Raw genomic sequence first — 27,776 nt, 5'->3', positions numbered from 1 at the left:
AAAACTGCAGGTGTCTGTCTGTCTGTCTGTCTGTCTGTCTGTCTGTCTGTCTGTCTGTCTGTCTGTCTGTCTGTCTGTCTGTCTGTCTGCCTGCCTGTCTGTCTGTCTGTCTGTCTGTCTGTCTGTCTGTCTGGTGGATTTTTGGTTAAAATGTTTTTGTTTTTCATTCACTGGGTAGAAAATCCAGAAATTTTACTCAAGTAAGAGTAAAAATACTTTGTAATAAAATTAGTCAAGTAGAAGAAAACAATACAGTAAAAATATTCCTAAGCGACACGCTAATAATAAAGACAGCAAACCAAAGCTACTCGTGTGAGGAGGAGGTCGCTGATTCCACAGGACGTGAAGCTTCATTTCTCCTCTTTTGACCAGATTTTACTGTTTCACTCTCCTGCTGCAGGAAAAATGTCCCGTCAGCCGGTCAGTTCCCGAAACCACAAATAAAAAAGGGTCTGATGTGGAAATCTAATCATAATTGTTAAAATTAAAAAATAACTTGAAATATCTATTCTGTCTCTAAAGAAATGTGATTAAAAAAATCCACTTTTCACAAGTTTTGATTACTGAACTAATGGCTAAACAGAAGCATTTATATTGATTTAAAATAATTTCAGAAAATAAATATTTAATAATATTCAATCTGAAATCAGATTTTTTCAAACATTAACTTGACAAAGCTTCAGTAATCGTCGTTAAGTGAAAAACAATAAAAAGAAACAGAAAGAGACTTTCTATTAACAGTTTTTATAAAAGGTAACTGTCCAGATGTTTACAGTTTTTATATTTTTATACATTTATGTCTAATATGATGCAGATAAAAACATTATAAACAGTGAGTCGATTTTATGATGAAGAAAATCATTTTTATTCAGTTATTTAAATTCAAAAGAGCCATAAGCCTGAAAAATCATATAAAAATATAAAACCTGGCTGTAATAACGTTCTTTGTTTTTCCTCCAGGATTTTCAGTCGGTTTCTCTCTGATTGACATGTGGTTTCTCCCCCAGCTGGGGGCGCTGTGGCAGAACCTGGCTGTTGGTTTAAATGTTTGAGTTTCCAGCCGGTTCTGGTCAGAGCATGGTGGTTTCGGTCTGCAGGATGGACTGGGCCCGGGTCAGAGCATGGTGGTTTCGGTCTGCAGGATGGACTGGGCCCGGGTCAGAGCATGGTGGTTTCGGTCTGCAGGATGGACTGGGCCCGGGTGTTTCTGGGAAACTGAGTGCTGTTGAGGTTTGCTGACAAGCGGCGGAGCCTGTAGTCCTGCAACACGCAGCGATTCGTGGATAAACTCCTCCATGTTCTCCGCAACTCAGTCTGAACCTGCGGAGGAGAGAGAAGGAGAGCTGACTGACTGACTGACTGACTGACTGACTGACTGACTGACTGACTGAAGCGTTTCCAGAGACGGATGTGGGCAGGAAGTCTCACCTCGCTGTTGAGGAAGCAGTAGAGGACGGCGACAATGAGGCCCTGAAACACAAAGGACAATGATGGAAATCTGCAGCAATACATCGGTGAATCCGTAGTTCATTTTCTTTTCTTTCTGTTTTCTGCTCCTGATGTCCAACTGAACAGTTAAAACAAAGGGGAGGGGAGGGGGAGGGGAGGGGAGGGGAGGGGAGGGGAGGGGCCTTGGACCCTCAGAACCCTCAAAGGTTCTGAGGGTCCAAACGTTTCCTGACCTGGAAGGAGCCGAGGCCGAGGTCGAAGAAGATCTTGATCTGCTTCAGTGTTTCATCGTCCGGCTCCATCAGGTAGAAGAAAACTACGTAGTTTACTCCGAACAGAGGGATCAGCAGCAGGGTGGACTTGGCCAGCCGCCTGGACAGTGGGTCAAAAACAAGGAACTACAATATGAACTATAACATGAACTACAGCAGGAACTACAACACAAACTACGTACAGGAACAATTCCCACACTGACAGGACAAACTTAAAACAATCAAATCAAGCTGAGTTAACGATGATTTTTTACAGTACCTGTACTGTGATTGGTCGTTTCCTCCGACGTCTGAGCTGCGTAGTTTCTGCACCAGGATCCGAATGATGCTGATGAACAGCAGGAAGTTTATCTTCAGGAGAAACAGAGCAGACACAGACGGAGCTTTTATTACATAAATCAGTTTTTTTTATAGTGTAAAAAATAAGTAAATACAGTTTTTAAGAGAACAAAAGCAGACTTTTATATAGTGCAGGAGGAGCGCTCACAGAAAATAGGTTTCAACCAGGTAAAGGTGTCTAAAAACCTTTAAAAATGAAAAATAACTAAGTCTCACGATGATGGACGCCATGATGGGCCAGTTGATCAGCCGGTCAGGAACTGGGTTGTCGTTGATCTCCCAGCATCTGGCAACAAATACGAACCGTTTTCAGAGACTCAAATGTTCCCTGAAGTTTCATCAAACTTATTTCACCAGGTTTTCACCTGGCGGTCCAAACTCACCTGGTGTCCTCCAGGTTGATCCGGCTGACGATCCAGGCCACGGTGAAGACAGAAGGGATTCCTGAGAGAGAGAGAGAGAGAGAGAGAGAGAGAGAGAGAGAGAGAGAGAGAGAGAGAGAGAGAGAGAGAGAGAGAGAGAGAGAGCGGTTCTGTTCAGGTTCTGCCAGATGGAGAACATCTCACCGAGGCGCGTTCAGGAAGCTCAGCGTTTAACAGCGGCGGTGACGTGAGTTTTGATAGATGGTGGAAGAAAAGAGCAGCGGAAAAGAAAACAGAACAGAAACGGTTGTGAAACCAGCTGAGGGTCACTGAGCTGCTGGTTCTGCAGTTCATCTCTGAGGAGAGAAAACATTCAGAACTTCAGATCCAGACGTGAACTCAAACACGGCGCCGAGGCTCTTCAGGGCCGATCCGAAGTGACTTCCTCCCTCTGCATTTAAAACTCGGCAGGATTTAGATGGAATTTATTCAGAACATATTTAACACCAATAAATAAATACAACTTTTGAGAGGAACTTACAGTCGGGTTCAAAATATGATCAATACGTTTAAAAAGCTGCGTAAAAATCCTAAAATTTGCATAAGAGAATCTATTTTGGAACCAATAAAAGAAGCGTGGTGGTTTATTCTTTCTGTTGAGTAAGAAAAACTCGACACACTAAAATATTACCTAGCAGCTTTGATTACACTTTAAATAAGACAAAACTTGAAACCAACTTCTCTGCAAGATACAGGAGATTAGTCAATAAGACAATAATTCCTTAATGATGACGAAAAAGTTCTAGTTCCAGTTACAACATGGGAAAAAGTCTTGTTAGAACTGAAATAATCTTTCTTTTTCAGAAACATTTATTAAAACAAAGCTCCTATTTCTCACTTCTAAGTTAGTTGTGTCTTATTTAAAGTGCACCGAGATATTTCCACCATAAACTAGACTAAAATACTTGGTTAGTTTTTGCAGTGTAGATCTTCTCTGATCACCCTCGACTAAATGAAGCGGACAGCTGAGCCGGTGCGGTGCAGCGGGACGGAGGGACGTCCGGCTCACCCCAACCGATCAGCATGCAGACGGAGAGGCGGACCCAGCAGGTCCGGACGACCAGCAGCAGCATGTGCAGGTACAGACCCTCCACCAGCAGCCAGAAGAAGTTCGCCATGACGAAATAGTTGAAGAAAACCAGGCTGGCCTTACAACCCACCTGGAACAGAAATCAGGACGTGGTAAAAAATTGAATGTTTGAAATATATCGTCACAGGCAGGCAAGAAACATTTATCTCCTTTTTTATTTTCAGTTTTTTACCTTCAGTGCAAATTATCTGCTTTGTTAAACATCCCACCATAAATACTGTTAAACTATTCAGCAGGTTATTTGTGTTGCACAACAACGCTCTCACTTCCGCCAAAACCTACGCTACTTATGCTAAGCTAAGCTAAAATACTTTAAGCTAAACCAAAAAGACGAAACGGTTGACGACAGCCCGTCCTCCATGTTGGATCACCTGAACAGAAAACACCTGATAAACACATCAAACTCGTCTGTAGCAGCCAATAGGCATCGTTTATGTTCACTTCGCTTTGCTAGATGTGTGAAAATATGCCACAGATTAACAATGAGGCATATTTTAGCTAACGCTACATGTAGCGACTCATCGTAAAGATACCTGGAAGGATATTAGGTAAAAACCAGAATGTTGAGTCAAAAAACTTACAGACTTTTAACAAACATTCAATAAAACAACAATGCAGCACTTGGTGCGAATGTGTCAAATAAAGAGAAAAGCACAGCAACAAAAAATGATTTGTTTCTCTGCTTCTATCCTGATTTAAATTAGATACAAAGATTAAATATTTATAATAGGATTTGATCAAATAAGCTAACGTAGTTTCTGCAGAGCCTGACAAATTATTTTTACTCAACTAATCACCAGAATAATTGATTTCTAACATTTTGTCAGATGAAAACAGATTTATAATCGTCTTCTAGATGTAGTAAAGAGCAAAAACTGGACAGAAAGTTGATGAAAAGAAGCCAAAGATCAACTTCAGAAAAACTTTCAGAAAACTTGAAGAACGATTTAAAGGACCAAACAAAGTCCGGCTGCTGGGAGGGAAACTTTAAAGAACTGAATCGAGACTTTCAGAGAACTACTTCCAGCACACTGGGGTAAATGAAACCTAAGCGTGTTTTCTATGTTTTTTCTGTGTATTTTCCGGAAAACGCAAAGACAACAGTTTTCCGTCTGTTTTCTGTGTGTTTTGTGTTTTCTGTGTGTTTTCCGAGTGTTTTCTGTGTGTTTTCCGAGTGTTTTCTGTGTGTTTTCCGAGTGTTTTCTGTGTGTGGCGCCACCAGAGACAGCTGTGTGCTGCAGTCGGTGCTCTGGTCCTCTGAGAAGAGCAGCGTGTCTTTGATCAGCACGGCCACGGCTCGCAGCATGAAGGACACGAACAGGTTCAGATGGATGTAGTTCCTCATGCAGTGGAGCCTCCTGCACACACACACACACACACACACACACGCATACACACACACACACACACACACACACACACACACACACACACACACACACACGGAGCATCAGGAGGAGTGTTTACAGGGAGAGTCGACCCGGTGGGTGACGTGTTGTCCAAACAGCAGCTGGAGTTCCTCCTGACCGAGTCACACACACTAACAGCGAGCTGCTATCGACTCGCTGGAAAACGAACCAATCCGGGTTTAACGAGCTTCTGCTGTTAATTGGTTCATCTTATCTCCACAGAGAAACCGGTCAGGGAGGAAACGCTGAGGCTCCCACATGCTGGACCGTCGTCATAAATGTCTCTCCACACTATAAATAAAACCTCTTAAGAAGATAAATGCAGATTTAGTCAACTGGACAGCGACCTAACAATTTATAAACTCTCTCTTTTTACAGGATTTTCCCAGAAATGTTTCAGATTCCAAAAATCTTTTCATGTTTAGACAAGCGGAAAAGAAATCTAACATAAACTTTATGTTTTTGCTGCATAAAAACGCTGCATGGGTCAACACAGCATCTTTTAGATAAATTAAACATCTTTTAGATAAATTAAACATCCAGATGTGTGTTGATCCTTACAAACGTCTACATGTATGATCAGAAAAATAATTTAAACACATAAGAATCATCAAGTTAAAAGAAGGGCCAAAAAAAGTTTCTTTTAACCTATTTAAAAATAAATAAGCTGACAATATTTTAAACAAAGTAGTCAGATTTAGAAATATGTAAATTATTCTAGATTCAAAACTTAAGAAGTTTCTGCAGGTTTGCTTTATTAAAAGTAATTTTCCAGATTTTCTAGGTTTTAATTGGGAAAAGAGAACAATTTAATCACTTCTGATCAATAAAATCAGGATTTCGGTCACACTTTGTTTGAAAATGTTTGCTGTATTTAGTCAAATAATTAAAATCAGATGAGAGCAGCAAAGGAAAGTTTGGTTTGGAGTGAAAATCACTGAGAAAATCTGACTTTATCTGTCATTGTTTTATCCTAATTATAAATAGAAAGTCTCCGTTTATCAAATGTGTATCATTCTTGAAGTGAAGAAGTCAGGGGCCACACACAGTCAGTGAGGGGCCACAAATGGCCCCAGGCCACACTTTGGACACCCCTGAACTAGAAAAAAATACTTGGTAAACTGAAAATGTCCAGCATTTCTTCATTAATATTATCAGAATTTATCAGAAAGTTTTAAGCAACATAAGGCTGAATGAACTGCAGGTCGTGATGGAACATCTGCTGGAAGGCAGACGACCAGACCGTGAGAACCGCTGCGTTCAGAACCGACCCGATTCTCACCCCGAAAACATTCATCTGGTTATGTAACAAAACAATCCGATTAAACTGGCACTGAGCTGCAGAAGAAAAATATTCTCGACAGGCTGCTGGTCTAAAATATCTGACTTCCAGCTTTTATTTGAGCTTTTATGAACAGTGGATGTGCTGCAGACTCAGAGTGTTTAACGTAAATGTGACGCTTTGCTGCGATTTGGGAGCGCTGTACCTGAAGGAGCAGATGATGGCGGTGCTGGTGATCAGAGCGACGAGCGACAGGCTGTGACCCAGAGTGGACAGGATCTGGACCACTCTGTAGAAGACCAGCTGCGCCGCAACACACAGACATCACTTTATGGAGCATTGAATGAGAAACAATGAGGCCGTTCATCAAAGCCGATCATAAAACATGAGGCGCAGCTGGGCTGGCCTCCGTGAAACCGCATTATGTTTCATAAACACAATGAAAATGGATTATGAGACACAAACCGAGGCCGGCGCTGCTGTTTATGAAAAACATTCTTTTGTTCAAATAAATCTCGTCTGAGTGCAAAAATGTTTATGAGAAAAGACACAAATTCAACCAAATATTTGTGAAGACTGAAGAAGAAATAGGCGGCTTCACAAAAAGCTGAACAATGCAACGTTTTCACTGAAGCAGCTTAAAGTCCTACAAGCTTTAAAAAATAAAAAAAAACTTTCTCTGGTTTTAAATAAGATGTGAAACAGACGAATGTTTCCCTCTTCAAGACAGGAAAGACAACAAAACATGGCACACACCTACAGTTTCTGTTACAGTTTCAGAAGTTTTGTATTGAAAGAAACTGATTTGGAAACATTTTCTTTACTTATATGAATTATTGTCATTTAGGTTCTTGTAATTTTTAAATATTAACTGACTGATCGTTTGAAATGAGTCATTTTCTTTCCAAATCACCAGTTGTCTTACCATGTGTCTGTATCTGGTGAATCTTTGGTTAAAACATGTTTGTTTTTCATTCAGTGGGTAGAAAATACAGAAATATTCCTCAAGTAAGAGCAGAAAAGTAGAGAGCGTCGCATCACTCGTCCTCTGGCAACGCTAAAGGAGAAAACTTCACTCTAAGACTCCAAACTGTTTTAAAACGAGATCCACCCAGTTAGTCATTTCTGCTGAGAATTGGTGCAGAGAAAACCACCAAAGTTGCATTTTTTGTCTGAGGCGATCCAGGAGAAGTACTGACAGAAGAAAAGGTCCAATGAAACCCGAGGCCCACCACAAGTCACAGGAGCAAAACCAGAGTTCCCAGTTTGTTTCTCTGAGCAGGTAATGGTTTGATCAGCAGTATTAACAGATCCAACAGGCAGAAGTTCTGCAAAACGCTGAAAAATGCTACAAAACACAAAATCTTACCAGTTTCTAATGCAAATGTTGTAGTAAACCTGAAACTACAAAAACTTACAAGAAACGTTTCTGCAAAATAACGTAGTTTAAGTAAATAAATCCTTAATATTAATAATAAAAAAACATACTACTTCCACTTTTATTTCACTTAAAGATTTTTCCTGATGTTTTAAGTGAAGCCAGTTTTTTTATATCAGTGATAAAGACTCAAAATAAGCTCCTTTATCTTGTTAGGTGAGTTTTGGTTTATTTCAGTTGTACTCAGATATTAGAAACCAGATAAAAAATCTTTTTGTGTTTTTCCACCTGACTGAGGTGAAAATCTCTCCCAGATGCATTTAAACTCTTGAAATCAAGAGTTTTAAACTCTGAAGTGATTCTCATAATAACTTGTGTCTCCAACGGGAGGAGGCTCTTTCACAATAAGAGCGGGGTTCTGCTCCGTCTCAGCAAGTTCTGCGCCTGGCGTTCATCGCTCTCTGGTCAGCTGTAAACAACATTCCCCACGGCTGACAATTACCTCCACACACACACACTCCACCAAAACACACTCAACATATAGTGTAAAAATAGCTGCATGCATGTCTGCCTCTGTGACCGAAACCCTGAACACGACGCGGAGCAGAGCGATGGAGACCTGGAGACTCGTAGAGTCTGAACTCGTTCCCATGAAGATGGATTCCAGTGGGAGATCCAGACGAAGCGAGTTGGATATTTACAGCGACATTCCTCATTTTCTTAAATATTTCCTTATTTGGAAACTCGCAGCTCTTCTCTGCTCTTTGTCTCAACTATTCAACTCGTTTCTGCTCAAATGTTCTCAAATCAAAAACTGTTTTGCTTTCTTACAGCCCACATCGCCTTCATGCTTCGCTCGGCTTAATTGCCGTTTACAGTTGAAACCAGATATTTACATGAACCGAGTGAAAAGTCAAGTCAAAGTTTATTGATTTACAATTTACAGCAACCTCAGCAAACCAAAGAAGTTAAATGATAAAACAAGATATAAAATTAATTTAAACGATGATAAAATTGAAAGGAAAATACCAAAAATAACAATACAAATAAAAAACCTCGAATAAATTAAGTACTATTGTTTTTATTTTAGCCATCTTGTGATAAAAGACAAACATTTTTCTTGTACTGTCTAAAGTTAAATCAGACCAAACTTTTCTTTTTTTAGTTTTGTTAGAATAACAAAAATTATTTCTATTTGCTAAATAACAGAAAACTTGGGAAGAAAATGTTTTTTTTGGAAATTTTTTTTGTAGCTTTCCTCAAATTCCAAAGTTGGCATGAATTTGGTGAGAGTCCAGATAAATAAATGTCTTTTAAAACGTCTGATTGGGTCAAATCTATTGGGTTTCCTGCCACATTTTCATTTAGTTGCTCTTTAAATCTGTTTTGGAGAATAACCTCTGCGAAGAAAATCTAAATAAAACACATGCAAAGCCTTTTACAGCTGCAACTTTGCAGAGTTTGGTTTGACTTTGCGTCACTTAAGAAGCTTCTTTGACAGAAAAGTTGAATTTACTGCAGAAAATCCAAACGTTTTGCTTTTTCTGCTCTTTTTCACACACCGGTTCATGTAACCACTACAGATTTGTGTCTGAAAACATTTAGTGTGCAACTAGGACTTGAACAAAAGCTTTAGCAGACTCTTTTGTTACTTTTCTGTTTAAACCAGCAGACGTCCCTGCAGGCTGTGGCTCTCTGAGGATTAAGCCTCGGTAGATTACGTTAACAGCACCGGAGTGTAAACTCACACAGCAAACCGTCCAGGCCAGTCGAAGCGCGTCTTACATGACCTCAGAGGTTTGGACCAAAGTTCTGCGATCTAACCGATAAATCCTGCAGAATGTCTGAAGCCTGAAGCGTCTCTAACAGCTTTATGACTTCACTTCCTCCAGCGTCTCTCTGTTCGCTGCACATAATCAAACCCAAACTGGCAGAAACGATCAAACTGATGAGCTGTTGGTTCTGAGCTAAACTATCTCTTTATTTTCATCTCAAACACGTAGATATTAAATTAAAATTTCAAGTTTCACTGAAATAATTTGCAAAATGAGCCATTTTCTCCTGTTTTTGACAGTTTTACTCTTAAATTAATGTCCTTCCTCTTGATCTCCTGAAGGTTCAGTTCCTGTTTTAAACACAGATTAAGGATTAGCAGCCGTGACGGAGCTACATGGGTTTCATGAGACGTGGTGTCGAAAGATGTGCAGGAACAAATCTGATCCACGCTGACCGCAGCTCGGACTGACGGGACTTAACGGATCTGCTGACTCGGAGCGTGATACCGCAGGGCACGGTCCGAGGTTCTGCAGAGTCCAGCCGTCTAACGCAGAACCGCAAACTAACTCTGCAGGCCGGCCGTTACGCTTCAGATCAATTCTCCAGCTCAGAATATCCTCAAACTGTTTCGTTTTCTGTTTAGCTTTTTACTCAAGTTGATGCTGCTGACCAGTCAGCAGGGAGTTTTGTTTCATGGTTAAAGCCAAACTGAACTTATTGACAAAAACAGCAGAAAATGCAAGTTTTTTCTATAGGAAGAACAGTTTTTTTCCAGCCGTATCAGAATGACAGTATTTTGCGAAACTGTAATTGAAACACTTTTTTTCGCATCATGTGATCAACAACCAGATGTTACTACTGGCAGAAACAAAGAAGAAGATGACAGGAAGTGGTTGCAGGATGATGGACTTATCATGTAAACAAACTTATTCATGTGTGATTTTATTTGTTTCTTATTTAAAGGAAACATCTTAACTGTGTTTTGGAAACTCGCTGAATCCTGATGAAGGAATCGCAGCTGCTGTGGAGGAGCTGAGGCTCCATTCTGCTTCACTTCTCAGACTTTTCCAGACATTTGTTTCTGCACAGCTTTCTTCCAGATGTGGAGAAGATAAGAAACAGCAATAAAAACCTTTTAATCACGTTTAAAAAACTAAAGCCAGCTCTAAAGTACAACATAAAGGAGGATGTGTGTTTGTATGGAGATAATAAAGATTCTGGCTTTCTGCATTAACCGCTTGTTTAAAGCTATAAAGCAACAGAATCCTGGAATGCAGTAAGTAATAACTGGAAGGTCCGAGTTGAGCTGCATGGCATCGGACTGGAGGCCTCCGGGTTAAAAAACGGGGTTCACTCAGGCTGCGACTGGAACCGCAGACGACACGGAGAAAAGGTCAAGAACGGACCTGAAACGCGCAGGATGAAACCTGCAGCAGCCTCACTCCACTGTTAATCCTCCAGAGTCAGGCGGAGGCGGCAAACTGCAGGACCTGCGTCAGGTTAGCAGGCAGAAACGAATCCAGATGGACCCAAACGGACCGAGACGGAGGCAGACGAGGTCGGATTAGGAAGCAGAGCGCCTCGACCACGAACTGAACCCCTCAACTGGGAGGTAAAGCCAGCGTCTCGCCACAAACCACCTGATTAATAACCTGAGATCCAACCAGAGCAATCCTAGGAATCCTGAACCCACATGACCTCTGACCTCTGCATCCTGACACTCCAGCAAGTCCCCAAAGTCTTACCACAACAATTTACCAGATTAATCTGGAGTAGTGAAGCGTACGTGACGTCACGCTCTCCTGAACTCCGCCATGACGGACGTCAAAACAACCAATCCGCTCCTGTGAAAACACAGACATCTGGTAGCCTGATATCAGTCTGATTTAGTTGATTTCACTTTATAAATGAATGACTACACGGTGCTGCGCGGCACAAACAGACAAGGATAGAAACCAAACTTGTCATTTTATTGTATAAGTTTTAATGAGGAAAGATGCGGCAGTGATAACAGCAGCCGTCGGTGTAAACACTGATCTGCAGCCAACACTTTTTACCAGGTAAGAAGATTAATGTTCATATATTTTATAAGTAAGTATGATTAGAAAGGTTTCAAACAGTACATTATGGAGAAGGTACATGCCTAACTGTTAGTAATCATGGAGACAATCCCGTAGCCTAGCAGGTACTGAAAGAACTGCTCAGCATCGGGTATTTTGTAGGTTTTTAATGCGGCTCCGGTGTAAATGGAAGGACCGTTTATGACACTGTGATATAAATTATGTGGTGTGAATTCAGGGAAAGTCGGTAATTAGATCAACACGTCAGAAGGCAGGAGGTTCGGGTCGGTTTCTAGGCTACCCAGCGATACCTGTGAGCTCCAACCAGGTGTGTTACGTTCACAGACAAATTAGCTCGACTCGAACAAGAGGAAGAAGCCATGAATAAACCGACAACAACTGGAAAACATTTTCAGTCGCTCCGTTCTTATCCAGTCCTTCACTTCTGACGTCCAGCAAAAACAGAAACATGGCTCATCAAAGAAAAGCAACTAAGGAACACAGAAATTAACAAAACCGACTCAAACAACCAAAGATGCTGACAGTTATTGGTTCGCAAACCCTGAATCTATTGATCCAGTTTGAAGTAAAGAGACTGAAACCACTGAGCAACAGAAGTTCAAACATCAGGAGTCAACAATTAGCAACTGGCAGCTATGAGTTTCAAACTAACATCCTGTAAAAAACACAAAAAAACTCAAATTAGTCCAGGAAGAACATTAAAGTCAGTAACCATCGGGTGAAAGGTCACAGAGACGCTGTTTGTGTTTCAGTCCTTGCAGCCTAATTCACAGAAAACTCTGATTTATCCGTAAAACTGTTCCATGCTAACCTGAAGGCAGAACCAGAAACGACTCTGGTCGGATTCTAGAAATCCTGCCGGTTAAAAGTGGGTCTGTGGTTTGTTTGCTACCTGCAGCAGCTTTTCAAAAGTGGGTCAAACTAGAGACTTAATGCAGTTTTTCTCCTGTTAGAGCAGATTTACCACCTCTGATCTGTAACTGTTTCCTCTCTGTTACAGGACGGGACTTTTCAGTTCTTTGGCTGAAGCACACAAAGGAGCAAACCTGTGGTTTGAATGTTTTTCATTTTAAGATTGAAAAATGAAATTCAACTGCTTTTTCAATAACTACCATAAAATGTCTCATAAAATGCTTACGTTTTATTTTATTAATCCTCTTAACTTGACCTATAAATTACTCAAACATAATATTACTTTGGACAAAGGAAAGTTTAGCAGGGCAGCACAAATGGAAAAAAGCAGGCTAACCTACAGTAGGACTGGTGACTTGTTTTGGACTGTAGGGGTTTTTACCAGCAACCTGTTACAGAACTGAGTTAATTCAGCTGAATAAATAAAAACATGACGAATTTCCCACAGTGTGGTAGAAACTAGGAGTTTTACTCCAGCAATGTGTAACCCAGTGTTTAAAAACACAAAAAAAAAATAATAGATGTTGATTCAATGTCTTATTCTACCAAAATAGCTAAAAGGTAATTACGTAAATCTTCAAAAAATGTGAAATATGCTTTTAGTGTTAGCTTCTATTGACAGATTAGGCAGCCAATGGCTGGCGCGGTCTGGTTTCGTGTCGGCCAATGGGGTTGATCGTCCCGCCCCTTTTTAACAGCTGGCGGTTGTTTCGTTCGGAGCGCGGCAGACAGGCTTGAAAGCTAACAGCTGACGGTTGCTTCGCTCAGAACGCTTGAGAACAGCTGACGGTTGTTTCGCTGCGAACGCTTGAGAGCTAACAGCTGACGGTCGTTTCCGTAAAGAGGTAGAAAGAAATTGACGAATCTGGAAATTGATCTCGGAGGGTTTCCCCCGTGAACAGCTGAAGCCCGAAAAATAGCCGTTGACAGCTCGGAGCATCGTGTGTACAGTACACTTTTGGCTTGGAGGGCCAAAGATTCCAAGACCCTCTTCACCTGAAACTGGATGGCGAGCCCCAGCCCAGAGGACCAGGCGCACGGGTAGATAGTAACCCGACTGGTCACCAGCTGAGAGACTTTGAGACTGAAGAATTAATTCATTGGAGACTGAAGTATTCAATTTATTTATTTATTTTTTTTTTTTTAAAAGCGCGCAGTATTTGTTTGTCTGTTTTAAATGTGGATCCACAATTGTTTATTATATTAAATATTTGCTCTTTTCTTGTAGACACTGTGTGTTCTGTTGTTGCTCACACCTGGGTTTCCTAGAATTTAATATCTTCTGATTAGGCCCAACTTCCTATATATATATAGTATAAATTAATTAACCTGTTTTTGTGAGTTGCAGGTTACAAAAAATTTGGCGAGCCAGCCAGGAGCCTAGTTGTGTGACAACAGTGGAACAACAATTTGAATTTTATCTGTTAACACATTGGTACTATGGATTTCATTGCAAAATTAGGAATTAAGATACCAAATGCAGTCATTGTCAGCGGTTTAACTGGATCTGAAAAGGATGATGATGTTTTTGACTACTTGCGACAATGTGGTACAATAAGTAGGACACTAACAGTCGATGATAGCTCATCTGAGTTTTACCAGAACTGTGTCGTGGAGTTTAGCTCTGATTTAGCTGTTCAGGAGCTAACACCTGCATTGCCTTACCTGTATCCATCAGCTGAAAATCCAGATGTTAAATACTGTGTCCGCGCCCTAACAGATGTTTACACAAAAACCGTAGGGGGCAGTGTAACTGATACCTACCTCACTGAACTAAAGACCTTAGCTAAGTTAAGTGGGAAGGATTTTGAAGAAGTCTTAAGGGAGGTGATGTCAAAGTTTGAAGAGTCCATGGGATCTGTTGAGGCAGCTGCAAGCCCATGTCCAAATAATGACACAGAGCCTACACAAAGTGTTGGTTTCCCTCCACACCACATTGATAACCCCCACTCTCCTAAGCTTGTTCAGAGCCCTAACCCAAGTTCCTTGAAACTTAATCAGAAACCTCATATATTAAGTCAAACCGATCTAGTCTCACCTGAAGTACAGAGGATTGTGGTTGAACATGTTGTCAAAACTACAGAGAAGACATCTAATGGTCACTCCACCCTTAGGTTGAGAGCTTTTTCTGGAAGAAACCCTAGACCATATCCCGAAGTTGACTATGAAACATGGCGTTCCCATGTTGACTTAATGATGGGAGACACATCTCTTTCTAACTTGGAAAAAACCCGAAAAATTCTTGAAAGCCTTCTCACTCCAGCTTCAGATGTCATTCGGCCTCTTGGGCCTGATGCATCCGTTGATGACTATCTTAGGCTGCTTGAGTCGGCATTTGGCACTGTTGAAGATGGTGAGGAACTGCTTGTGCGATTCATGAACACTCTGCAGGATCCTGGGGAGAAACCATCTGCGTACTTGCATCGCCTACAGGTGGCACTGAGTCTTGCAGTGCGCCGGGGTGGTGTAGACCCCCGAGAAAGAGACAGACAGCTTCTTAAGCAATTTCAAAGAGGCTGTTGGGATGATAACCTGCTGACAGAACTGCAGTTGGAGTTAAAGAAAAATAATCTGCCCACGTTTGCAGAACTATTACTCCTACTCCGTATTGCAGAAAACAGACAAGAAGTTAAAAGCACAAGAATGAGAAAACACTTTAGTGCAACCAAACAAAAAGCAGCGTCACATGAACAAACTGTCACTGAAACAAAAATGGACTTTTCCGAAACAACTTCAAACACTTTAAGTGATCTGAAAAAACAGGTTGCTGATTTAAAAAGCCAATTAGCAGCAGTTATGAAACAAAAGAAACAAACAGTACCTAAGAAGAACCAAACAACAAAACCTGACCATGCAAACCCTGAACCCAACTTACCTTCACACAGCCGCCCTAGTTCACGGCCCAAGCCTTGGTACTGCTTTCGCTGTGGGGAGGACGGACATATTGTTGCCAACTGTGAATCTGAGCCAAACCCTGCACTTGTAGAGGCAAAACGTAAAGAACTAAAAGCAAAAAGGCAAATATGGGATAGACAACACAATGGCTCTGCTTCTTTAAACTGAAGTTTGCCTCTGTTGAGGGACAAACAGAGGCTACCACAGAGTCAAACCGTCCCCTTGAACCCAAGCAAAATGTGCCGACCAAAAAACGTGCCATTTTAAAGTCGCATACTAAAACTGGCAGATTCAAACTGCCTCAAGGTTTAATCGGTACTAAAAGTACAGCCCAAGTAAAGATTGACAGCAATACTGTAAACTGCTTACTCGATTCTGGCTCCCAGGTGACCACGGTCCCACAATCATATTATGAACAACATCTGTCCAGTCATCAGATTAAGCCACTTTTTGACCTACTCGAAGTAGAAGGTGCAAACGGCCAATCAGTGCCTTACTTAGGGTACATTGAAATGAACGTCACTTTTCCAAAAGAGTTTCTCGGCATTGAAGCCGATGTGTCAACACTTGCCTTAGTCGTGCCAAACATTCGAGCTGCTTCCCAGTCTTTGGTGTTAATTGGAACTAACACCTTAGATGTGCTTTATGAATTGTATAACGAAGCATGTCCCGGACTGCAGCCTCTCATTTCAGATGGTTATAAGGCAGTGTTAAAAGTGCTAGAGTTAAGACACAAACAGACCAAAGGCAGTAGCCTTGGTCTAGCAACCATGTATAACAAAGGCCCTCAGCTAGTCCCAGCAGGCCAGACAGTTGTCCTGGAAAGCATGGTAGCATTGTCAACTAATACCACAGAGAGATCCGTGCTGCTAGAGCACCCATCCTTTTCAACCTTACCTGGGGGTGTCCTAGTAAAGCCAAGTCTCATCAGCTTACCTGAGCGAGCACCCTACCTGATACCAGTTGTTCTCACCAATGAAACTGAACATGATGTGACAATCCCTCAAAAATGTGTGATTGGAGAGATCCACACGTTCCAGAGAGTCCTCTCTCACCAACATTCAGTGGGATCTTCCAAATCTGAAGTCGGTCAAAAACACAATCTGGTTTTTAACTTTGAGTCCTCTCCTATCAGTACTGAGTGGAAAGAGCACATCTTGCATAAGCTCAATAACATGCCAGAGGTTTTTGCACAAAATGACCTTGATTTCGGTCGGACTGATCAAGTCAAGCACAACATTAAACTGTCAGATGAAACTCCATTCAAACACAAAGCACGACCCATACACCCCAATGACCTAGAAGCCGTCCGTAAACATTTACAGGAGCTGCAACAAGCAGGCGTGATTCGAGAATCCACTTCACCGTTCTCTTCGCCCATTGTCGTTGTGCGAAAGAAAAATGGCGACGTCCGTCTCTGCATAGATTACAGAAAACTCAATTTGCAGACTGTAAAAGACGCTTACGCGCTCCCGAACTTGGAGGAAACATTCTCTACATTGACTGGATCTAAATGGTTTTCAGTCCTTGATTTAAAATCTGGCTACTATCAGATTGAAGTAGAGGAAGCTGACAAACCAAAAACTGCGTTTGTATGTCCCAGTGGCTTTTGGGAGTTTAATAGAATGCCTCAAGGCATTACAAATGCTCCCAGCACTTTCCAGCGCCTTATGGAACGATGTATGGGTGACATGAACTTAAAGGAAGTTCTTGTGTTCCTTGACGACATCATTGTCTTTTCCAAGACACTTGAGGAGCATGAAACTCGATTAATGAAGGTTCTAAACCGCCTCAAAGAGTACGGTCTTAAACTGTCTCCTGAAAAATGCAAGTTTTTTCAAACTTCGGTGCGATACCTCGGACACATAGTATCCCACAAAGGGGTGGAGACAGACCCAGAGAAAGTGAAAGCTCTGAGTAGCTGGCCTGTGCCCAGAGACCTTAAACAACTTCGTTCGTTTTTAGGTTTCTCGGGGTACTACAGGCGCTTTATCAAGAACTATTCGAGCCTTGTTAAGCCTCTCACAGATCTAACATCAGGCTATCCACCGCTGCGTAAGAGCACAAAACCCAAAACTAAGCCTGCTGAGTACCATGATCCGAAAAAAACCCTTTGGTGAGCGGTGGACTCCCTCTTGTGAGCAAGCTTTCAAAGACATCATTGAGAAGCTCACTTCTGCTCCTATCTCGGCATTTGCAGACCCTAAGCTGCCGTACTCACTTCATACCGACGCCAGCACCACAGGGCTTGGCGCCGCCCTTTATCAGGAACAGAATGGACAAACAAGGGTCATTGCTTATGCCAGCAGGGGGTTATCCAGGAGCGAAGCTCGTTACCCCGCCCACAAGTTAGAGTTTTTGGCCCTAAAGTGGGCTGTAACCGAAAAGTTTGCAGACTATCTTTATGGGAACCAGTTTACTGTCATTACTGACAGTAACCCTCTGACCTATATTCTGACAACAGCTAAGATGGATGCAATGAGCTACCGTTGGTTAGCTTCTCTTTCCACCTTTAACTTTAAGCTCCAATATAGAGCAGGAAAACTCAACTCTGATGCAGACGGTCTTTCAAGGCGACCGCATGGTGAGTTATTAAATGATGCTGTATCACAAAAAGAGCTTGACAGGATACAGCAGTTCACCCAAACTCATTTGGCACAGCAAGACACCAGTTTAAGCCAAGAGGTGGTGTCAGCCATCTGTGAGAGACCCTTATGTTGTAGTTTCTCAGATGAACCTACCCCTCTTGTTCACTCATTAGCCATCTCGGTAAACACCTTACCAGATGACTTTGTCAATGAAGATGATTGTGGTGGTCTTCCAGTCGTGCCTCATCTGTCAGCTGAACAACTCAAACAAGAGCAACGAGCTGACCCTTGCTTGCGCGAGGTCATTATCCAAATTGAGACTGGTAAAAAGGTTCCACCTACAGTCAGAACAGAACTTCCAAATATAAGTCTGTTGCTTCGAGAACTAAATCGTCTTGAGCTGCACAACCAAATATTGTACCGAACACGCCAAGATGATGGCAGTGTCACTCATCAGCTCGTCCTACCCGAGCAGCTCCGTGAGGCAGTTTTTCACAGTCTCCATAATGATATGGGCCATTTAGGTATTGAGCGTACCCTCGATCTCGCCAGAGGAAGGTTTTATTGGCCTCGTATGGCAGCTGACATCGAGAACAGAATCAAAACATGCAACCGCTGTGTGCGGCGAAAGACCCCTCCGGAAAAAGCTGCAGCGCTTGTGAACATAAAGTCTACCAGACCGCTTGAACTGGTTTGTATGGATTTCTTATCCATTGAGCCAGATCAAAGCAACACAAAGGATGTGCTCGTACTAACTGATCACTTCACTAAGTATGCCATAGCCATTCCAACTTCTAACCAAAAAGCCCAAACCGTGGCAAAATGTCTTTGGGATCACTTTATAGTTCCTTATGGCATCCCTGAACGATTACATAGTGATCAAGGGCCAGATTTTGAGTCACACGTAATAAAAGAACTTTGCAAGATCATGGGCATTCACAAGATTCGAACCACTCCTTATCATCCTAGGGGGAATCCTGTGGAACGCTTTAACCGCACCTTGTTAAGTATGCTTGGGACCTTAGAACATAAAGACAAAACGCAGTGGCGCAACTTTGTAAAACCATTGGTCCATGCGTACAATTGTACGAAAAATGACACAACCGGATTTGCACCTTATGAATTAATGTTTGGTCGTCAACCCAGATTACCTGTTGACCTTGCATTCAACCTACCTCTCCAAAACAAAAGTTTTAAGTCCCACTCACAATATGTGGAAAAACTGAGAACAACTCTCCAAGAAAGCTACAAACTAGCAATCCAAAATGCTAACAAAATGGCTGACAGAAATAAAGCCAGATTTGACATGCGTGTAAAACCGTCCAAACTAGAACCTGGAGACCGAGTTTTGGTGCGAGCCGTTCGTCTTAGGGGTAAGCATAAACTAGCCGATAGGTGGGAGACAGACATTTATGTTGTGGTAGAACAAGCTGGTGATCTGCCAGTCTACACCATTAAGTCTGAAACTAAAGATGGGTCAGTGCGCACTGTCCATCGTGACCTTCTTCTACCTTGCGGGTTCCTTGCTCCCACAGAAGAAAATCCAACTCCGCCAAATCAGGTCTGCAAACCTAAAACACGGCAGTCCCCTGAGCAAAATGAAGAATTCACTCTTCCTGAACCTGAAAACGAGGAGTTCTATTGGCTTAGAGAACAACCTGTCCCAGAGCCAATCAAATTCACGCGAATTTATGAGATTCCAAAACAGACATGGCCTAAAAACTTACCTATATGTGACAACTTACCTGAATGTGACAACACACCTGAATTCAGCAATGTACCCGATTGTGATGACGTTCCTGGCAGTGACCCGGTAGTTCCTTCTGAAGAGAAGTTTGAAGCAGTAGTAAATACTGAACGGTTGACCCATGGTAGTGATTGTAAAAGTGAACCTAACCTACATAGTGAAGGTGTATGTGACCAAAATGTATCAGAGGACAAACCCAACCACCCAAGTCATGAAACCACAAATCCTGTGAGACGTTCAGAGAGACAAACCACTCAACCAAAGAGGCTCCAGTATAGCCAGTTAGGGAACCCACTCATATCCATTGCCCAGTCCCTATTCCATGGCTTAAGCCTTGCTTTTACTAGTGCCTTGATAGAACCTGAACTTGAAACCACTTTTAAGGGTTCCAGCATTCCTGTCATTTCAAAACAACCCATCCCATGCAAAGGGACTTGCATGTTCCAAGGGGGGACAGTGTAACCCAGTGTTTAAAAACACAAGAAAAAAAATAATAGATGTTGATTCAATGTCTTATTCTACCAAAATAGCTAAAAGGTAATTACGTAAATCTTCAAAAAATGTGAAATATGCTTTTAGTGTTAGCTTCTATTGACAGATTAGGCAGCCAATGGCTGGCGCGGTCTGGTTTCGTGTCGGCCAATGGGGTTGATCGTCCCGCCCCTTTTTAACAGCTGGCGGTTGTTTCGTTCGGAGCGCGGCAGACAGGCTTGAAAGCTAACAGCTGACGGTTGCTTCGCTCAGAACGCTTGAGAACAGCTGACGGTTGTTTCGCTGCGAACGCTTGAGAGCTAACAGCTGACGGTCGTTTCCGTAAAGAGGTAGAAAGAAATTGACGAATCTGGAAATTGATCTCGGAGGGTTTCCCCCGTGAACAGCTGAAGCCCGAAAAATAGCCGTTGACAGCTCGGAGCATCGTGTGTACAGTACACTTTTGGCTTGGAGGGCCAAAGATTCCAAGACCCTCTTCACCTGAAACTGGATGGCGAGCCCCAGCCCAGAGGACCAGGCGCACGGGTAGATAGTAACCCGACTGGTCACCAGCTGAGAGACTTTGAGACTGAAGAATTAATTCATTGGAGACTGAAGTATTCAATTTATTTATTTATTTATTTTTTTTTAAAAGCGCGCAGTATTTGTTTGTCTGTTTTAAATGTGGATCCACAATTGTTTATTATATTAAATATTTGCTCTTTTCTTGTAGACACTGTGTGTTCTGTTGTTGCTCACACCTGGGTTTCCTAGAATTTAATATCTTCTGATTAGGCCCAACTTCCTATATATATATAGTATAAATTAATTAACCTGTTTTTGTGAGTTGCAGGTTACAAATGTGACTCTGAAAGAGCTGTTAGCTGAAAACCAAATCCCATGTTTCTTAAAAATGTGAGTTTTATGCACTGTTTATCATCTGGAGGCAGTTTTATCAGGTCTGGCACTTTTTCCACTTTCCTCTGGACTGAGATAAATAGCAGCTGCAGTTCAGAGGAAAACTTTAGAAAGTCACTGAAGCTGACTTCAGTCTGGTGTTTTAGAAAAGAAAATATGACGAATAACTAAAATCTGTAAAACAAACTTCCTGTGAGAACTCGTCAGGGACGTTTCCTTACATAATCTGTAAAGAGTTAACGTTTCTGCAGAGAAAAGCTTGATATTAAACCAAGCACAAACTCACAGAACCCCGATTAGACAATCAGAACCCAAACAGAGCAGTTTTCAGGTCAACAGAGAGCATCAGAGCGGCTGCAGGAACGCCGCCGCTCCACCGTGCGGCTGCAGGGCGCGGAGCAGATTCCGGGTTTTCAACGCACCTCGTTGGGTTCGTCACTGATGTTCGATGAGCAGGCGGAGCCGATGTCGGGATAAACCGACGACCAGCCGTTCTCCGTGCAGTTCCTGTTTAGGTTACCTGACAGAAACAGAAACAGTTCAGTCTTTTACACTGTAAAACATTTCAGCCGCATTGAGTTGTGTCTACCATCTTCTACTCCTTAAGTCAAATAAATTTAGCGAGTTTTAGATTTTTAACATAAATGTGAGACAAGCTTACTACTAAAGTTGTGTTGACTTTTTATTACTTTTGTCAAACCTTCAAGAGTTGAATAAACTGGAGTTTTTAGGTTAGCACTTAAAAAAACTGAAAAAAGTAAAAGACAGGAGAGGGAACTATTTCCCAGAGTGCTTAGCGGCATGTTTTTGTAACTCCTTGATTTCCTCTGATCATATAAGTATTTTCTTTCCATCGGTATCTTCAGTCTTTCTTTTGAAAGTTTTATAAATTACTATTTTTAAACACAATCCTTCGGTAAGCTAATTGTAGCGCCGACGTCACTTATTTACATGCAGTACCCTGCGGGCCACTAGGGGCCGCCGGCGGACCAAAGTTTGAGAAAGACTGCTCCATGTGGATTAGAAAAGCTTTAATTTGAAATGTAATCTTGTATTTTTAAATGATTGCTGCACCGTGACAACAGAGCAGTTCCTATAAATCATTAGGAGAATAATTGCGTCTGTCCTCCAGCGTCCAGCAGGGCGGGGACATTTTGGAGCCACAGCTGCTGCTGTGAATGCTGCTGATGACTCCATGTTTCATCACTTCAGCAGCTGACCTGGAGCCTCCTGCTGCTGCAGCATGGAGGCGGATGAACCACCCAGAGATAACGACACTTACCCCGATCAAAAACAAGCTGAGAGGGAAAAAACGCAGCAGAAAACAGGATTTTAATGAACAAATCAGAGAAAAAGATCCAGAGATAAAAGTATAAAACCACAGAAACAAAGAAATGTTATTACTAACACAGCTAACCAACCTGATGGAGGAAGGAGACTGAATCCTTAATCTAGATGATAAATTGTTAATTTTGCCACCAGATCTACGGAGGACTCAAAATGCCAAAATCAACAACAAATAAAAGGATTTAGAAAAGAAAAACAATAATCATTTAAATTATGTTGCAACAAATTTCTCTTTATGTATTTATCTATTTATTTTTGCTATAATTTTGTAAAGTATTAAGCAGACTAATCACTCCAAAACTTCTTCTTATTTTACTGATGTCTCCAAAAGAAAGGACACAGCAGCCCTGTCACAATAAGTCAATAAATCAATTAATCACATGATAAATTAAATCAAACTCAATAGTTTCCATTGGGTTACTTATCATTTTTCTGTTTTCTCTCTTTTTACCAAAAACTGGATGATAAAAGTTTCCAGTCTGCTGATTTGGTATCAACTAGGATCATTTTGCTTTATTTGTCGTTTCAGTTTTGTTTTTGTTTTTTGAATATTTAAAATATCTTCCAGTTCCAGTTAAATGTTTGTTAGAATCTCAAGTTTATGGATCTTTGAGAATGTTTTCTTACATTATTGTCATTATGTTGCTTAAAAATGTTGTCAAAACTACAATATTATCTTTTATTGCGATAATGTTTGGAACAATTTATTGTCTATTAATATTTCTTATGGTGACATCATCACTTTGCATCAGAATGCAGGAAACGCTGTGAAGAATCATCTGCAAATTAAATTCACATCAAAATTATTTATTAATCCCAAACGGAATATTAAACGTTGTTGCAACTTCCATATCAGAGAATGACAGGAAGTCCGGACTCTAAACGTACATTTTATTTTGCTAATAAAAACATTTGACCGTAAAAAGTAACTTTGCAACCTGGTGGGTCCATTTCAATAAGTCAGAAAATCACCAAAAAAGTCAAACTCATGAGATTCCTGACGCAAAAAGCGAGAGGATGTTCAGGAGGCTGAGATTTCATCAGAAAGTAAAGTTTCAAGTTTCCCAAAGTCGGGATAATCATAATCTCGGTTCCCTAATCTCATTACCGGATTAGGATCCTCAGAAATGTTTGTGCAGAAAGAGAAAAGGCTCGGAGGTCGGAGCGAACGTTCAAACTATGAGCTCCTCATCCGTCCTGACAGATTTCTGATCCTCATGAAGATTTTCTCCTCCTTATCAAAACATCTTCCTGACATTTCAGCCATTTTCATTCACAACGTTTATTTATTATCACCAGGTTTCCATGCATTTTTAATCATAATTTAGATTATAGTCCAACTCTATTGTTATCAATATAACTGGCAGGAAAACTGTTTCTGTTTGTTATTTGATTCAACAGGAATCCAGATCATGACTTTTTTTAGCAAAGTTTCATTTTCATATCTGTTTGTTTTGTCTTTTAATCCAGATTTTTTTCTCTCCGTCTGAAGTAAAATCCGGTCTGTTAGAATCAACAAAATTATTTTTATTTGCTAAATTGAACAGTTTGACTGCAACTTTAAATATTTGGATTTATTATAGCATATCTGATGCCTCATTAGAGAAAGTAATTTTTTTTTTTATTTAGTGGAGTTTGGTTCTAAAAAAAAGCAACATTTTTTTATATTTGTGGAAAACAACTTCTTGAGCTTGGAGGGAAAATGTTTATTTTTCGTTTATTTTTAAGAAACATCTGAAGAGACAATATTCCTTCATCTAAAAACGAATCAAAACTTTTATTATTTAGTTTGAATAATAAATTTCTCTTTTACCAATTAACTAGGATTATATTGTAAATTATGTAAATTACTGTATGATTGGGTTTTTTCTTAAACGACACCGAGACAATATTTAAATAAACTGAAACCAGTTTAAAAAAACTTTCCAGATGTTTTAATGGTTTCCTGTTTGAACTTTACGTCAGTAGATTAGACGGGTCGGATCTGATCGTTTTGAAGAGCAGCTTCAGATTTCGGCTGAACATCTGATATAACTGTGTGTCAGATTATAATCTAGAATAAAATAATGATATTTTATTTTCCCACCAACGGCAGAGATGTTTATTTTATTCTGGAAGCTCTTACAGGTTTTTCCTTTAACTTCTAGAAGCGTTTTCTGAGAAAGACGAATGAAGAAAGGAGGAAGTGTGTGTGTGCATGCGTGCGTGTGTGTGTGTGTGTCTCACCGTTTTTACCAAACAGAAGCAGAAAGGGGGAGGGGCACGGGAGGGTCAGCACTTCCCCGACAGCGGCGCTGCGCCAACAAGAAACATTGTTCCACTCGCCTTCACATCCTGCACAGAGACACACACACACACACACACACGCACACGCACGCACACACACACACACACACACACACACACACACACACACACACAAACAGACAAAGTGAGAGCTGCAGGTCTGAGCTTCCTGTTTATCTGAGCTACTGGTTTCAGACTCTCATCAGCCATAAATCGAGGAACATGAAAGTTTTCCGGCACTCAGGAATGTTTAGACACTCAGAGAATGAAAACCTCTTGTGATGTCATCAAACTCTGATTTAAGAAGCTGCAATAAATACCTGGAAACACGAAGCTTTTCATACTGCAGCTGCTTCTTCTGTGCTTTTTTTAGATCTGCTTCTCTTTAGAAAATATTTAACTACTTACAGGTTCAGAAACGTCATGTTTACACTTTTGAAATTTACCAGTTTTATTAGTTATTAAAGCAGATTAAATGTATAAAATGAAGTTTCATAAAACTGATCCATCATGATGTAATTAAAGTTTAAATAAAATGGTTCCTATTACTGAGCCCAGAGGATCACCGTTATTTTCCTCTGTTGTCTTTATACTCTTTTGTTTCTCATTTACAGCACAGTTTATATAATTTAGTTTTTTAACTTAAAACAGTTAAATAAAAAATAAGATTCTGTTCTCACCAGTCATTATTCCAGATGAATAAACGACTCAGATTTAATCTGAACAGTGTGGATTATCTCTCGACTGTGTGACACTTGCAGAATTAAAATCTGGCCTCAGGTTTCACAGAAATCCTTCGCATCAGTTTGACCTTTTGTGTTCGACACGTTTCTGAGAGAAAAACGAAGCGTTGCTCAATCAGCTGAGGCAACATTTTATTATCAGTCAAACTCCAGAAAGGTTTGAGCAGACCAGTGCAGGGGGAATGAGCCTTTTGCTTGTTTGTTTTTTTAATCTAATCCGTATTCACACAAAAATACAGATTGTCAAACTTTAAATCTTAAATCTCAGGATTTTTTCTCAAGGCTGAGGTGAAGTTCAGGTCAGAGTTCAGGACAAAGGAGACATTTAGTCCACTCTGTGAAAATGTTGCTTCATTCATTCATTTCTGCAGCTCTCTCACGATCCCACCACTGCATTTTGATTAGTTTGAAGTCTAGACTTTGACTAGGCCATTGCAACACATTCTCATTTGCAGCCATTCTGCTGCAGATTTGCTGCTGTGTTTGAGTTTATTGTCCTGTTGACCCAGTTTGGGCCAAACCTTTGACCTCATGGTCCAGTTCATGACTGCGGAACAAGCCCCGGTCATTACTCCTCCCCCACTGTGCTCAGCTGTTGTGATTGTATGATTTTATTCCCTAAATAGTCTAGAAATGAACTTCTATTCCCAGACTGATGGGCAGCAACAACTCTTTCTTTAAATCGTTGCTCATCTTCAACAGTTTAGAGGAAAATGTTCAACAGGAAAGTCTGAACTCCAAGACTGTCCTTGGAGAAAAGTGGATGGATAAGAGGGGACACTTTCCCAGAAGAGCTCTGAACAAAAACACATGAAGAGTTTCGGATTTCAAGTTTCTTTAATGTTCCTGCGGTCCAAAGAGACGGGATTGTTTGGACCCGGCAGGTTTTTTCCTCTGTGTGCGCGGTCTGATCGGGTCGCACTGACCCTGCATGCGCTTTTACGAGGTTTTTTGTGTGTGTGGTTCCAGGAACTGACGATCTGACGGGACAAACCCCCCTAACATTAGCAGGGTTAAGGGACTTCAGATTTACTCCTACACATCATTTAAGACATTTTTACTAAGCTGTTTCTTCAAACTAATATTATTGTGACATTTTCTTTTATATTTTTCACAAATTACAAATATTTTATCTGTCAACATGTTACATTTTACTAGTTTTATCTTTAATTCACCCTCACACTATTATAGGATATATTTTATATCTGTGTAATATAAAGAAAAGAAAGAATTACTTCTTTTTTTTTAAGGCTTCTTGATTGAATTCTTTGTTTTATTTCCTTTTTTAGCAAGTAATTAACCGTCTGCAGACTTTGTAAATCCACTTTTATAAATCTATAACATTTCAGTCATCTGAATAATAAAAATGTTACTTTTATGTTTGAATTCATGTCCTACTTGCTTCCTTATCTGTATATTTTGTTTTGTTTTTTAACACAGTTGAAAAGAGCCTTTGTTGTTTGTTTAATAGAAACAAAGTTTATGTTTCTCCATTAGTCTGCTCTGGGAGGTGTGAATTAGAAAAGATAAAAGATATTTTCCTTTTTATTAATAAATCACTAATATCTTAAGTGTTGAGACAACAATCAGCACATCCTCCTCCTCATTTAAACCAGGAAAACTAATTTCAGTTCATGTTTTCGGGTGTTTTAGTGGTTTTTGTTGGATTTTTTTCAGCTGAAGCAGTTTTACCTTCAGCGCCTGGCGTCTGCTGCTGTAGTTGTGTCTGACAGTCTCCTCTGGCTCGCTCCATCTCCCAGTACAGCCAGCAGTAGGGAAACCTCCCATTAACCTGTCAGGGCGAGGAGGAAATAAACATAACGGACATTAACACAAACGTTAACAAACCTGCCGTCTGTTGAATTCATGCTTCATCTCTCTGGAGGAAAGTTCATGTTTGTGAAACTTGTTGACCTCTGGCTGCTTTCTGCAGCTCAGGGAGGAAAGTTAAGATGAACGGGAGCTTAAAAAATCCTGTGAGCTCATTCTGGTTTTATTTAACACTCTGAGAAGCTGCACTACAAAAACACTAAACCTTACCAAGCATTTTAGGTTTCCAGTACAAACATCTTAGTACACTTGAAATAAGATAAAACTATCTCAGCAGTAACTTTTCAGTAAAATATAGAAGCTTGTTATAAGTCAATAATTTCTTAATATTAATAAAAAAATGCTAGCTGTATAAAAGAGAAATAATCTGCCATTGGAATAAGAGATTTTCCCCAATTATTTCACTGATAACTAGAACTTTTTCATCAATATTCAGAAATAATTGACTTAAAACAAACTCCTGTCTGGTTGAAAAGTTACTTGTAAGTTACTTTGGTTGTATTTTGAGAAATTTGCACGAGAAAGTAGAACAAAAATACTT

At 40.7% G+C, this 27,776-nt stretch overlaps 1 protein-coding gene across 2 annotated transcripts in view; it reads right to left on the bottom strand.

Moving 5' to 3' along the window:
* Positions 1 to 771: 771 nt before the first annotated feature.
* Positions 772 to 27,776, bottom strand: part of LOC102233276 (vasoactive intestinal polypeptide receptor 2-like) — a 30,737-nt gene continuing 3,732 nt past the window's right edge. The window contains exons 2-14 of one of the 2 annotated variants that reach the window (XM_023326336.1): positions 27,098 to 27,197; positions 24,603 to 24,710; positions 21,452 to 21,549; positions 6,469 to 6,566; positions 4,792 to 4,930; positions 3,492 to 3,642; positions 2,444 to 2,504; positions 2,277 to 2,346; positions 1,981 to 2,072; positions 1,683 to 1,821; positions 1,429 to 1,470; positions 1,125 to 1,320; positions 772 to 1,080 (exon numbers count right to left, since the gene is read on the bottom strand). In XM_023326336.1, coding sequence (XP_023182104.1) covers positions 1,159 to 1,320; positions 1,429 to 1,470; positions 1,683 to 1,821; positions 1,981 to 2,072; positions 2,277 to 2,346; positions 2,444 to 2,504; positions 3,492 to 3,642; positions 4,792 to 4,930; positions 6,469 to 6,566; positions 21,452 to 21,549; positions 24,603 to 24,710; positions 27,098 to 27,197 — 1,260 coding nt within the window. In that variant the 3' untranslated portion in view covers positions 772 to 1,080; positions 1,125 to 1,158. Of the gene's footprint in view, positions 1,321 to 1,428; positions 1,471 to 1,682; positions 1,822 to 1,980; positions 2,073 to 2,276; positions 2,347 to 2,443; positions 2,505 to 3,491; positions 3,643 to 4,791; positions 4,931 to 6,468; positions 6,567 to 21,451; positions 21,550 to 24,602; positions 24,711 to 27,097; positions 27,198 to 27,776 lie in introns of both variants that reach the window. The other variant, XM_023326335.1, reaches the window with a different exon arrangement.

The sequence above is a fragment of the Xiphophorus maculatus genome, chromosome 21 (assembly GCF_002775205.1).
Source record: "Xiphophorus maculatus strain JP 163 A chromosome 21, X_maculatus-5.0-male, whole genome shotgun sequence".
Taxonomy (NCBI): Eukaryota; Metazoa; Chordata; class Actinopteri; order Cyprinodontiformes; family Poeciliidae; genus Xiphophorus; species Xiphophorus maculatus.
The sequence above is the reverse complement of the archived record's forward strand: the minus strand, read 5'-3'. Positions and strand labels throughout refer to the sequence as shown.